Below are 14622 nucleotides of genomic sequence, written 5' to 3' on the forward strand. Positions count from 1 at the left end.
TCTCCCTTTGGGGGCCACTTTTCTTTCCAACCACCACACATAGATAGTTAATTCTCTTTGGTTCTATGAATCCATAGAAAATTATGAAAATGTTCATTAATGGGCAATTTTAAACTGAGTTTATTAATTTTTAATTTTGAAAATGCTGGAGATTTCATAGAATTGTTGAAAAGTATATATTATGAAAAAGGCAGTAGCCTGACCGGCCATGCTATTTTCTAAGCATGCCTCTCTTTTCATATGAAAACTGAGAATAAATCTTCTAAACAAACTTGTATGGTCCAAACATGTGGGAAATGCATGAGGAAATATTGCTTCTGGCAATTAAATTCCTGCCAATTTTTTCACCTTTGCAGATTCAGGAAGTAGATTTTACTAAGCAATCATATGACATGTTATCATAGCCAGCCTATGAGGAAGAGTTGGTTTGTAGTGGAGGATGCATCATTATAAAGTCCTCTTCTTCCTCTTACTCACCAATAACAAACTTGAATAGTGTGAAATTATTTTAGTAATAGTAAATTATTTTACTAATAGTAAAATTTTGAAAGCATGAAATATACTTATACTCAAAGGAGCTTTTTATATGTGTATCTGTGAAGTATTCCTCTTTCAAGATGTCCATGATTAAAAATGCCCAGTGTTCTCAAGAATTTTGTAATAGATAATCTCCCTGTTGTTGAGAATTTTTGATGACTGTGGTGCTCTGGGAATCCATGATGTGAAAACCTAGTTTACTTTCCTAAACTTGTTATTTCCATAGCTTCTCTCACCACACAACCATTTCTCCACATTTTCATCTTCTAAAGAGCCAGTCTCCTGGAGAAGATCTGACCCACTGGTGTAGCTTGGACCAATAGTGGTCACATGTATAATGCTAAAGATGTTGACAAGTAATTTCTCTTATTATTTTGCTTTACCTATTAAGACCCTGAATTATTTCCCAAACCTTTTATTTCTGTTTCATTAAATTCCTATATAACTGCCATTATGTTTGTCTTTCCTCATCCCATTAGATATCTACATCACAGCACTATTCAAAATCTACCAGTCTAACTAGAAATCTTGTGTTGCATTGTAGCATGAATCCTAATTGGCCTTAATAAAAATCTGGAGTCAGATATTGGGGTAAATGCTGAAATATCAGGGAAGTAAAGGAGCCAGCCACTAGAGAGACTTATCTCTGCCAAATCCTTAGACCAAAAGGGGTCCAGCTCCTGTCTGCATACCACCTTATCACTTCCCCTCTCCCTATAGCCATATCACTTCCTGTTTCCTCCTCCTAAGTACTGGGATCAAAGGCATGAGATCCCAAGTGCTGGGATTAAAGGTGTGTGCCACCATTGCCTGGCCTCCAGTGGCTAGCTCTGCACTCTGATCTCCAGACAAGCTTTATTTGTCAGAGCACAAACAAAATAACACCACATTGCATGGCTAGTGAATTGCATCAAAATTTTACAGTGGAAGTAGTTACATCAAGGATGCTAGAGAATCCTTTAGGCCACAGGTAGTCACATGACAGATTTTGAACCTAATCTGCATCACTGGATTTTCTAAATAAAGGTTCATAAAATCACAAACTTACCCATTCATATAGACTTTTTCTATGGCTAAGTTTTACAGTATCACAAAACTGAGTAGCTGTAACAGATCATTTAGCCTCAGAACCCTAATGTATTTTTAGCTGGGCAACTAACACAAATGTCTGACAACTCCTGCCTTACACTGAAACACAAATCGATACAGCCAAGATGTGTGTGGGAGGGTGCTATTTGGTGACTTAATCTTTCTGTGTGTGCACACACTAACCCAATTTGGAATCTCACATGTTTTTAACTAAGTTCTTGGTTGCTCCTGAGCCTGATGGCTCTGAGCTCAGCTGGCTCTGTTCTATCTCACAGCTTCTTGTAGGCTGTATTCCCTACCACCCCTTGTCAGATGCCTTTGGCTGGGTCTAAACCACTCTCTACTCTCAATGCCTGCATTGGTATTCTAGTGTGACTGTGTTTCGTTCAGTCTCCAGTTGCTTCCAGGTGGGGCTGTTAGGTTCTGGCTAGTGAATCGAGCCCCTGGATGCTGACATCACCTGCTCCTTGGGGGTCTCTTGGCCTAAATGTGCTAGTAAATTCCTGCAGCTGATCCATCTCTTATAATTCTTAGTTCAACCACCACACATGTGACCAATTCTCTGTATTAAATAACCTGTGCTAATAATTCTGCTTTCACAGCTGGACTCAACTGATAAATGGTGTCAAGAGTCCCTGAAAATTTCAGCTTTCTTGAGTCATAGCTTTGTTTAGGCCTGTTGAAAAGACAGCAAGTTAATTAGTTTGAAACCAAGTCCCCCCACCCCAATTCACCCTGTACGTGAAAAATCATCAGGAAAATATCTAAAGTTAGACTGTAGACTGGGGAGTTGACTCCAGCGTTAAATTGCTTGCCATGCAAACTCGAGGACAGGAGTCTCAATCCCCAGAACCCCTATAAATACGAGGTGAGGCGTGGCAGCTTGTCTGTAATTCCAGTCTCAGAAAACTGAAACAGGAGATCCCTTTAACAAGCTGGCTGGCAAATCTTGCCATATCCGCTAGCTCTGGGTTGGACTGAGAGATCTTGGTTCAAAGAATAAGATGAGAGAATGATGAAAGGTACTTCCCAGCTTCACACTTGGTCCTTCACATTCACATGTACACATGTGCTTCCACCCCCCCCCACACACACATATGCACTCACACACAAGCAAAAAACATGCATGTATGTACACTACACACATTAACACAGAGAGAGAGAAAAATAGAAAAAAGTAGACTATGACAAATTGAAAATGAACATAGTCTGGCTGTTCAACAAATGCCATAGTCAGATGGCAGAAAATGGAAAGAGACAAAAGCAAACTTATGAGAATAAAGAGATAGCAAACTGGTAGGAATCCAAAACTTTTCACTATCAGTGGCCATATAATGCAATATAATATAAGTGAAAGCATTTCCTGTGATTCTGATTGTAAAGGAGAAATTGCTCTCAAGCACCGTGTACTCCTTTATGCTCATGTTTTCTGTAGGACATGAAGGAGACCCCTGTCTGCGATCATCAGACTGCATTGATGGATTTTGCTGTGCTCGCCACTTCTGGACCAAAATCTGCAAACCCGTGCTCCATCAGGGGGAAGTCTGTACCAAGCAACGCAAGAAAGGTTCTCACGGGCTGGAGATTTTCCAGAGGTGTGACTGTGCAAAGGGCCTGTCCTGCAAAGTGTGGAAAGATGCTACCTACTCCTCCAAAGCCAGACTCCACGTGTGCCAGAAGATCTGACAGACACTGGGAAAGTTAGCCCTATCAGACTGTGAATTTGTGTATTTAATGCATTATGGCATGATGGAAAAATCCAGTTTGGAACACAGAAGAATGAGGAATGTGGTAAGAATCTGGAGCACAAGAGAGAGGTGGGACTGGATGAAGTCGAGACAGTGAAAACCAAAGCACAACCAGTGTTTCCATTATGCAACTTGTTTATGTAAATAATGTACACATTTGTGAAAAATGCTATTATTAAAAGAAAGCACACCACGGAAATTACTGACAAATGCCATAGGATTTTCCAAGAGTTTGGCTTGAGCTAGAGCGGACATTTTCTTCAGACTGGCAGTGGCTATAAAAATAATCTAAAGCCATATTTCTGCTCAAAGTTATAGTTTAATAAATTATTCTCACTGTCCCTTGACATAAGATAATTTCTAAAACATGGAAAAGAAGATAAATAGGAAGTGAAAATATGCAACATCATTAATTTGCATCACAAAAAACACCTTTTAATTTGGAACTTTGCTTTGACTTCTCAAATAAAGGCCTTAGTAGACAAGAGAAAAAGGCAGTCAATGTTTCCCATATTACTTCAAGACACTGGCATGTCTTTTAGACATTAGAAAAAGATAAACACGTGTCTCCTCACACCACTCATTTCTTTTCTCAAAAACTTAATTTTGCCTGAATTAATGAAGACATATATAAGACAAAAACAGATCCTGCATTGTGAAGGAATGGCATTGTGTTTCAAATGTTTGACTATCTAAGCTAGAGCTATTAATTGTGTGGTACAAGCACAGGGCAGAATTTTCACAGATTGCAAAAACATTAAAGATGTCCAACACATGTGGGGAACTGAATAATGGAGTAACCATTGTTTTGCCAAAGCTTTGACATACCCTACACGTGATAGAACTAGACTGCTAAATTCATTTATCTTTGCATAGCTAGAGACCAGTAGGGTGAGGCTGACGCCAGGGACTTGAATGATATTTGTACTGTGTGGAGCACAGCAGGGAAGTGGAGGAAACCTCATCATTTTTCCAGGCTGTAATTTCACATGTCTGAAGCACAGGCTGAATTTTTATGGCTGACACCAGAGGCCCCACAAGCAAACTCGAAGCTCTCCATAGAGTTTGTTCTCCTCATAAGACTTACCATGCAAATGAGTTCAGTGCAGTGAAACTTGCCCTCGCTAGCCTCAAAATACTTCATAGTTTTGAGGTTGTAAAATCTAATATGAGAGGCCACTAAAGAGTGGGTTCTCTTACACCAAGTAATACAGGAAGAACCAATGTCCCCCCTAAGCTTTGAACTGATGATGCTTTCAGAAGTTTCTACACTAGCCTTTCAATAGAATTTCTTTACCAAAGACATAGTTTCTATTTTCTGCAACTATTGAGAGAATTTAAAAGCAATAACAAGTGAAATCAACATATCTCCAATCTACAGAAATTCTCTGAAACCACTTTACTACTTTGTGATTTAACACAGCTCTAAATATTATGTACAGAGCACAAAAGACTGAAAAAACATAAGGTTATCATGCCATCACTTAAGGTCTTGAATACCCACATCACTTTCTTGCTTTACTTAAATCCCATGTGCAATCTCAAAGTACAGCCCCTTAGGAGTTTCAGGTTCCGACATGCATTTTGCCCGGATGATGATGATTTGTGCTCCACACATGTATCCTAGAGCAAAAAATCATACGCTAATGTATCCAAAAGTCAAAATTTGTTGTACGAGCCTGGTGAGGTGAGAATGGAACATTTGGGTCAGAATTTCCTACACAGCAATGACACAATCTAGTTCCCCCATTATTTCCCTTATATTCACTCTCTCAAAAGTTATTATTTGAAATAATTTATTTACAGGAAATGTTAATGAGATGTATTTTCTAATAGAGATGTTTCTTACAGAAAGCTTTGTAGCAGAATATATTTGCAGCTGTCGACTTTGTAATTTAGGGGAAATGTATAATAAGATAAAATATATTAAATTTTTCTCTTTCAAAAAATTGAATGCAAAGTGTCTTGTGTCTTCCTATGGGGAAAAAATGCTCACAGAATCCTAAGTTCTTAGAGTTTCAACTGGCTGTGGGATGAGTCTTCAGCCTGAAAGGGAGTCATCTGAATGTCAGCACCACGGGGTGGCCCAGTTCATTGTTACCAAGACAAAATGGCTGTAATTGCTATTATAAAGTTAAACCAACATACTCCCACTTGTGATTTCATCCGTTCATTCTTCCCTTGCCTTCAGGACCCTCTTTAAAGAAGAAGTCTCCACAAAGTTCTTCAAAAACACTTGAAGACAGCTGCCATAGTCCATACAATCTTCTCTCTTAGGAGAAATTTTCCAAAATGGAGACCCAGTATGTTTAGTGTATTCGTTCATTTCTGTATCCTATGAAATTGCTACAATTGTGGAGGGAAATCAGTATTAACCCCAATCTACTTCCTGGCAAGTTGGTTTTTCTGCTGCTTTCTGAGCCTTAAGGGTCAGGAATGTTTGATTGACAATGCTCAGCATGAGACTGAGGTGGATATAAAAGCCCATGTTATATTGTGTGTAGAAATGCAAAAAGCAGACATTCTGTGACAAAGTGGGATGGTTCACATGTAGCTATAGCAGCTTAATGAAGCCAGAATAGTCCCAGGGCTGCAGGAAAGAGTTAAAGATCTCAGAAGCATGACTGAACAATTCCCACATCATTTTAATCAGTCACTTAGGGTATTCTCAGTCATTCATTCCCTCAAATTGAGACCATTTGTATTTCCTTGTGAAAATGTATTTTTAGACTCCAGCAATCCTATGAGTGACATTCTTGTTCTTTTCCACTAAATGACATGCTCTGAGGAGTGACAAATGTCCTCATCTTCCTTTTTTAACCAAAAAGTACCTTACTGCCTTTTATCATTTGGGGAACAATTATTTAATTATATTTCTTTCTTCCTTCAAATTCAGGCTAGTTAAGAACAAAGGTCTTTTAAAAGGCCAGATGACCTACCAGTACTCTGTTGTACATAAAATTAATTAGAGAACATGACATACATCTATGGACAAGGGTCTTTCCAAAAACTAAGCACTGGTATGAGACAGTGAGCACGTGACACTGAACTACATCAGTCTTGTGCTGTGTGAACTTTCCCTCCAAACTTCCAACATGCACAGGCAGATCAGAATGGCACACTTCCTTCCAGAGTTAGCATAAAAGGTGAAGGAGTGAAAAGTGAGCTATGCATTTCCCATCCAAGAATTTTATTCAAAATTCCCCTACACTGGAAACTCATATTGAGAAGTAAGTGAGGGATGTAACGAAGTGGACATTACTACTATACTCCATATTAAATAAGTATTCAAGTTATAAAAGAAAACCACCACACCAAACACACCATTTCCCCATTGCATCCCATTGTATAAAACCATTCCTATATTATGAAAGACGTGGCTTTAAACTAAAATGTGACCTGCTATCTACCGTGCAGTACCATGACCTGAATATGACTTGTGTCCCATTCAAAATCCATGTGATGGCAACTTGATGTCCTGAGGGGCAGCACTTGATGATGGTGTCGATCTTTTTAAGAGATGGGCCTAGTGGAATACCCATGAGTCAGTGGCGGTGTGCCTTCAGGAAGTATAGTAGGACTCAAATCTCTCTTGGTTTCTGGTTTGAGATATACCAATCTGTTTTTAGATGTACACCCACCGTTATTATCAATTATCATTATTATCAATGAAGATAAAGTACCGAGAGAGTCCTCACAACATGCTTGTATTATACTGCTGGACTTTCAGCTTGCAAATTGGATGAAACTTGTTAATTAAACCAATTCCAAGATTGCTTTTTTTTCCAGATCTGGAAAATAACCTCCAATTCTTTTTTTTTTTTTTCACCATATCAAGTATGTCTGTCACATCATCTAACATAACCTTTCAGAGATTTTGCAGTAAAAATACTACATTAAGTATCCAACAATAGAATGCACAAGTGTATTTTAGTAACAATAAAATTATAATGCAGAGAAACCCCACATTTGAAAACTGAATCTCTTCCATTAAAATTCCTTAGAGAGGAACTGAACTTCAAAAAGTAAATTATCTTGCATGTTAAACTAAGTCAAAACAAGTTGAGGTTCAAAGGAATTAAATTGTGCAATCATTATCTGCCTTTTAAAATGAGTCCCAAACAACCAAACTTCAAAACCTTCATGTTAATAACAAAATTTTCTCATCATTATTCTGTATTCTGAAGGGTTCCTGGTGGCAAAACTAGAACTCCTTGAGCAGCTGTGGCCAAGATGTTCTTCTAGCTGACGATCCAGTAGGACATCAAGAATTTATTCATTTAGTCTCTAACACTGCCAGCCATCAATAAAGTCTGGTGAATTTTGAGGGCACAAAATGCTGAGACAAAGGTGCTACCACACTGAAAACAAGATGTTCTCTGGTTCTTTTTTTTTAATTTATTTATTAAATTTAATTTTACATATCAGCCATGGATTCCCTTGTTCTCTCCCACCCCCGCCTTCCCCCCAGCCCACCCCTCATTCCCATCTCCTCCATGGCAAAGACTCCCCTGAGGATTGAGTTCAACCTGGTAGATTCAGTCCAGGCAGGTCCAGTCCTCTCCTCCCAGGCTGAACCAAGTGTCCCTGTAAAAGGCCCAGGTTCAAAACAGCCAGTTCATGTACTGAGGACAGGACCAGATCCCACTGTCTAGATGCCTCCTAAGCAGATCAAGCTAATCAACTGTCTTATTTATCCAGAGGGCCTGATCCAGTTGGGGGCTCCTCAGCTATTGGTTCATAGTTCATGTGTTTCCTTTTGTTTGGATATTTGTCCCTGTGCTTTTTCCAACCTTGGTCTCAACAATTTTCGCTCATACAAACCCTCCTCTTTCTCGTCAATTGGACTCCTGGAGCTCCACCTGTGTTCTCTGGTTCTCTGATATTTCTGATATCTCTGTCAAAGTTCAGTCAGCACATGTAAGGTTTAGGAGTTCTCAAAGGCTGCCATAGAGGTGCATAGCACTGATTGAAGATAATGCACTAGTATCAGCAAATATAAGTCTTCCCTTTTACTCTGTGAAATTGTCTACTGATCTAAATCAGGTATCTGGAACTGTGACGTATTAATTGAAAAATATGTGGGGGGGTGTTTTATCAAACAAATATGGCTCTCTCTCTTTAAAAAGTATTTTTGACATTATATTATAATTACATCACTTACTCCTTCCCTTACTCCTCAAAATCCTTACATGTATCCTCTTGTTCTTTTTCAAATTCATGATCTCTTTTTCTTTAATTTCTGATATATATAATATTGATTACATATTAATATATCTTACAAAATATAATATATTCCTAAACACATAGATATAACCTGCTCAATCTATATAATGTAACACCTATGGATATGTTTTCATGGCTGACCATTTGATACTGGATTACCAATTATGCTTTTCCTTGGGGAAGACTATTTCTTCTGCCCTCAGTGTTCCTTAGTTGTCCCTGAGCTGGCTCTGACCTGAAAGCCTTCTCTGGGAGGACTAGCTCTCATGGTACCAGAAGGTACCATGCAAGCTTCCAAAGGAGGGAAACAAGTAACTGTCCTATCTTGCCATGGAACCTATGAACCATATTTATGCCCAGCACAGCATGATTACTCCAAGGGTGTAGCTGTGGCACATACACTTTGGCAGTCAGTAATCAACAGCTCTCTGATTAGACTTGAGAGCTGCTCACCACAAGGAAAATCATTCCTGGTACTGGAAACCTCGCCAGTTATCCAGGCTGGTGAAGTTGCTGCTGCTTTACTAAACCTGCATGATGGCTCTATGTTTGAACACATGGTATGGCGAGAAGAGAATCTACCCATACAATCTTTTTCCTTTTAAGAATGTGTAGGCTTTGAGTTATTCCTTCTTTTACACAAGACTGGTCAAGGTTGGGGATTTGCCATTGTGGTAATCTTAGTAGTGTTTCCTTCTCCTAGGCCTAGCATACTCAGAGTACAGCTAGTGCTTAACTGAAAATAGGTTCTGTCGAATGACATAGGCTCCATAGTCTCTTACAAGCTGATTTCTTTAGGTCCATGTCTCTGTGTGAATTTTCAGTGACTCATGTTGTTGAAACATGCATTCCATCATTCCTACATTGTTCTCATTGTAAGGTTCATTGACATATTCCTGAGCTAAAATTGTTACTAATATTTGGAAAAAATATTTTCAGAAATGACATACTCCAATAATCCCAGGGGATATTCTCTCTGTAGCTTAAATATGATTTGTACTCCCAAGAGGCTTACATCTTGGGGAATTTGATCTTTACAGTGATGATGTGGGCCAGTATCGGGTGAGTGTTAGTTGAAGGTCCTTAGGCCACTGAGGTTATGCCCTACAGAAGGGACTGTGAGATCCTCTGTGACTTTTGGAGGCCACGTACTCTGACAGACACGCTGCCATCTCTATCCACCCTTTACCACAAGGTCTTTAAACAGATCTGAAATGATAGAGGCACCATGCAAACTAATGAAGTCAATGATTTCATCCTTATATAGCAGTTAATATTTTACCAAGAAGGATAGGGAGAAAAAACTAAATAGCAAATATATTAACAATATAGGAGACAACAATGAACACTATGAATGAAGCCAGAGTAAGGGAGAGAAGAAAATGAAAATGATTGGTATTTACATGTTAAAGTTACTAGTCAATGAATGCCTCTTAGGATAAAGTTTGCACAAATGGAGTGAACTAATGCGAACCGAAGAATTAAAAGAGAACTGAAGGGGTGATGATTGAAGACCTGAAGGAACAATGAGACCACAGAAGAACAAATGCATATATTTGTCAATGGGATGCAGCTGACTGGAGAAGATTGGGACAAGGTGAATGAGACAAAGAGGGCAGGATTGGGGTCAGATGGTAGAGAACTGTGTTGCCACCATCAGTGTTATTTTGAAAGAGATGGAGCTGGTAATGGCTTTGGAAGGGGACGACATAAACTGGCATGGTTTGCAAGGATCAAGCTGATGATCAGAGGTTGGACAGTCGGACACGTAGGCAGGATCTCATGGCTGCGTACAGTAGTAAGGAAAGGTAGTATTTATGAGAAGTGACTGGATTTAGGGTATGGAGAATTACCTGGACTTTTAGACTAGATGAAAGTTATTCATGAAAGAAGGAAACCTTCAAGTCTAGTATGATAAACAAGAACAGAGGAAGAGGAACTGCTCTCAAGAGGAATTTAAACAATCCTCTCTACTGTATAGTTATTATATGAATATTCTATGTATTTAATATATAAAATAATTACCTTAGTACATTACAAATAAATGTTTAGAAAGCTGCCATTAGTAAATCTTTCACAGGCCATCCTGATATCTGAAAAGATTCTATGCAGAATGGATCATATTATTAAGAAATAGTTTGTTAGAGGGGCAGGATGGTCTAGGGAAGACATGAAACCTAAGATAGAGCGTGGGCCAAGCAGAATTTCAAGTGAGGAAATAACATGAGATGCATCGTTTTAAGGCTGGAAGTCCTGAAGGGTGCTAATAAGGAATTTCAATTTGATACAGATGTCAAAGGGTGTCAAGGAAAACTCACAACGAGACCAGTTGACTCACAGCGGCAGGTTTAGAAAATTACTTTAGCAAAGGGTGTAGCTCAGGCAACATTCCCATTGACATCTCGCCAATGAATTACATTAAAGGCCAATTTGTCAAAGCAAGTCATAGCTCTCTTTGAGCATTAAGTAAGTGTATAGTGCTGGGCCTGGGAATTCTAAAGAAATAACAATATGCAAGTAATTGAAGTGCTTTCAAGAGAAATACACTTGCCATCACGCCTCTCACACATACGTCATGAATACCGCAGCACACAACCTTTTAAAATTTCCTGGGGGTCACCATTTCTTATAGATGCCATGGACTTGTTTTATTTGCTCCACACCTTCCCACTTCACTGCACCTGTTACACCAGTCATCATCTTGTTGTTTAATGGCCAGTCAGCCTCTGGGGTCTCATAACAGATGGAGACCATCAGATCGTCATACCACATGTAAGGTATTCTAAGTCCTACTTAAGTGTTTTAGACGAACATTGAAATTTAGATCATTTTGTCTTCCATTTCTTTTTCTACCCTATCATTTCTGCCAGCTGTGTTCTTTCTGTTCCAACAGCTGTTGATGTGGTGCCCAGTTGTGTGCCAACTGGATACTTCTTAAAGCTGATTTAGACATCAGTAAAACCAAGTCATGTCTATGGGAATCTCATATTCAATTGGTTTAACACACATTCATGTCTTGCAAGTTTTCAAGATTCTTTTATGATGTTTGAGAAGAAAACACAGAAAGATTCTTTTACATGTTCCAAGGGATCTGGAATTCTCATGGGTAGTAAACACTCCAGTATACTCTGGAATTCCATTTGAGACTTAAAAATTAACCTTAGCTATGGAGAGATGGTGTGTGTGTGTGTGTGTGTGTGTGTGTGTGTGTGTGTGTGTGCAGAATACGGGTTAAAGGTCTTTCTTCAATAGTATGACATCACTCAAAACACTGTTTTCAGGTTACAGAAATAGATACTTCATACAGGGAAAAAAAAAAAAAAAAACAGCCCCACAGTAAATATATTCAGTTTAATAGTAGAAAAGGCCAAAGAGGTGGACATTCTGAAAGAAACAAGTAGATAAAGGTGATCCAAGAAACTATTCAAGCATGCAGACTTTCCTCATAGGAACAAAGTTTCAGTAGCTTTGAACAAGACAAAAGAAGGAAGTGCTAAAGAGGACTGAACATGGAAACACTGGATACAGGGGTGGAACTGTAGGACATCTAGTGACTTAGGGACTACCTAACCATATTGTTATGGTTCAATACGATTTTCTGATTATAGCAGTCATTTACTGAGACTCTAACTCTTCTCACACTCTACGAACAAGGATATTTCATGAGGACTTGTCTGTAGGATATAGGCACAGTGTCAATGACAGTAACCCTACACTGATATAGCAGTTTGAATTTACCTCACACTGCTTCTGCGTCCCTACACTAGTGCTTACAATGAGCCAGTCCTTTCTCCTGATGATCCTTTACTGTGCGCCACATTTCTAGGTTGATGAAGATCTGTAGCACCACATTTTATTCTTGATAGCAACCATCTTGGAGCTAAGAGAAGTAGAGTCAGAGTTTGAAACTGTAATGCTCTGAGGCCATGGCTTCAGTAACTTAGGCTGTTTCTACTTGAAGTAACTGGGCCTTTTATGTGGCCTTATTGCTGTCACACAGTCATGTGAGTCAGATGCTTAAGGCTGTCTTGGGCCATCGCTATCACTGCCCTGTACCATCACTGTTTTCCAAAGCATCTTTCCGAACTTTCTCTAAAAACAGAGCAGCTATAGCTGAAATTAGGGCAAACATACCTCCCTCTTTCCACTAACTAGTAAATAGTCCTTCTTGGTGGTTTCTTTTCAGAGGACAAATTTGACTGTATGTCAGTATTCTGGGCAGTGTTAACAAAAGCAGGTTGAGGGTATTAATAGTGTGCAACTTGCAATCAACGGACATGAAGGCAATTGAAGGCTAATCTAAAAGTTCCAAGTTTTGCAAGGCTAGTGAAAAACGGCAATAGGATTTTTCAAATGGGACTTACAGTATGTAGCTAGGAATAGGCTAAGGCCAAGACTCTGACAGTCGCTGAACCTCAACCACAGTCTGCTGCTGTGACAGCAGAATTCAGCAGAAAGCCAAATCTGTATTTTAAAAACATTAATTGAAATTTTTGAAAAATTCTGGAAGATTTTCAGATAGTCTTCAAAAGTAATATTTTTAGAAAATTTCCTTGAAAATACTATTTTTTTTTTCAAAAGTCAAAGATTCCACTGACCTCATTCTCTGTCCAGTGGCCGGCCATCTTCAAATCAATTTCTGTTTAGGGAACACACAGATTGACTAAACATAATGAAAACAATTGCCTGCATATCATTCTGTGAGAGAAAATGAAATGCAGAGTGGACAAAATGACTTGCCAAGGTCACTGGCTTGGAGGTCAGAGGAAGCAGAGACGGACATGTCCCCAAACTATGACCCATAGGCTTGGACTCCACACTCCTAATTTACCTGAGGCTGAGTTCTCTTCCATAGGCTTTAAAATCATTGTTTTTTGTTCCTTTATATAGTATAGCGTGGTTAAAAAATCCGTCCATTTCTGAGAGGCTAGAGGTTTCTCGCCTCATTTTGTTGGTAGCATCTTATCAGCCACCAAGTCAGTTCAGCTCTGTGAGTTGGAAGTGAGACTGTTTCGTAAGTTTAGATGCTGCTTCTTAAAAGCAGTGGATGGGGGCTGGAAAGATGACTCATGATTAACAGCATGTGCTGCTCTTGTAGAGGACCCCAGTTCAATCCCCTCGCTCACACTAGGCATCTGGAACTGCATTAAACTCCAGCCCCAGAGGGCCTGACCCCCTCTGATGGCCTCTGTGAGCACAAACACTCATGTACACATACCCCTACATTAAACTCCAGCCCCAGAGGGCCTGAACCCCTCTGATGGCCTCTGTGAGCACAAACACTCATGTACACATACTCCTACATTAAACTCTAGCCCCAGAGGGCCTGGCCCCCTTTGATGGTCTCTGTGAGCACAAACACTCATGTACACATACTCCTACATTAAACTCTAGCCCCAGAGGGCCTGGCCCCCTTTGATGGCCTCTGTGAGTACATGCACTCATGTTTACATACTCCCACACAAACACAGTACATAACATCCAACTTAAAAAAATTAAAAAAAATTGTAAACAATATATTTGAAGAATACTTTTCACTAGAATCTGAAAGGTGTACACAAAAGTAAGTTATTGTTGTTTTGTTTTGATTCAGAGAAAGGGAAAACTTGAAGAATCAGTTTTGGAAAAGAAAAAGGCTTTGTCTGGCCATAATTTTCCCACAATGTGTATGTTAAACAAGTAAAATTTTAGCTGGTTTTGGCCAGTTTATAACTGGTTTCTATTTTTAAAAATTCTAAAGTTCTTTATTTCTCATTCGACTGATATCATTTTAGAAATATTAGTATCTTTGAAGTCACTTATACTTGAAACAATGTGGAAATGATAAAGGCATCTGTTTGTGCTGGATTATCTATCTTTGTCTCCTATATCCTGGGAGAGTGATGGATACCTGCTTCATGCCCAGGACTCCCTGTTCCTCAAGCATACTGAGTTTGGCTAACAGGAAATGCCCATGGAAGCTCCAAGAGTGAGAAAAGAGGACTGAGAATCCCCAACCTCTGAGCTTTATCCCTGACCTGTG

At 39.2% G+C, this 14622-nt stretch overlaps 1 protein-coding gene across 1 annotated transcript in view; it reads left to right on the forward strand.

Moving 5' to 3' along the window:
- The window catches only part of Dkk2 (dickkopf WNT signaling pathway inhibitor 2), a 97436-nt gene extending 92108 nt beyond the window's left edge, over positions 1 to 5328 (forward strand). The window contains exon 4 of the mRNA XM_028856981.2: positions 3062 to 5328. Coding sequence (XP_028712814.1) covers positions 3062 to 3312 — 251 coding nt within the window. The 3' untranslated portion in view covers positions 3313 to 5328. The remainder of the gene's footprint in view (positions 1 to 3061) is intronic.
- Positions 5329 to 14622: the final 9294 nt, after the last annotated feature.

This window comes from Peromyscus leucopus, chromosome 6, assembly GCF_004664715.2.
Source record: "Peromyscus leucopus breed LL Stock chromosome 6, UCI_PerLeu_2.1, whole genome shotgun sequence".
In the NCBI taxonomy this organism is placed as follows: Eukaryota; Metazoa; Chordata; class Mammalia; order Rodentia; family Cricetidae; genus Peromyscus; species Peromyscus leucopus.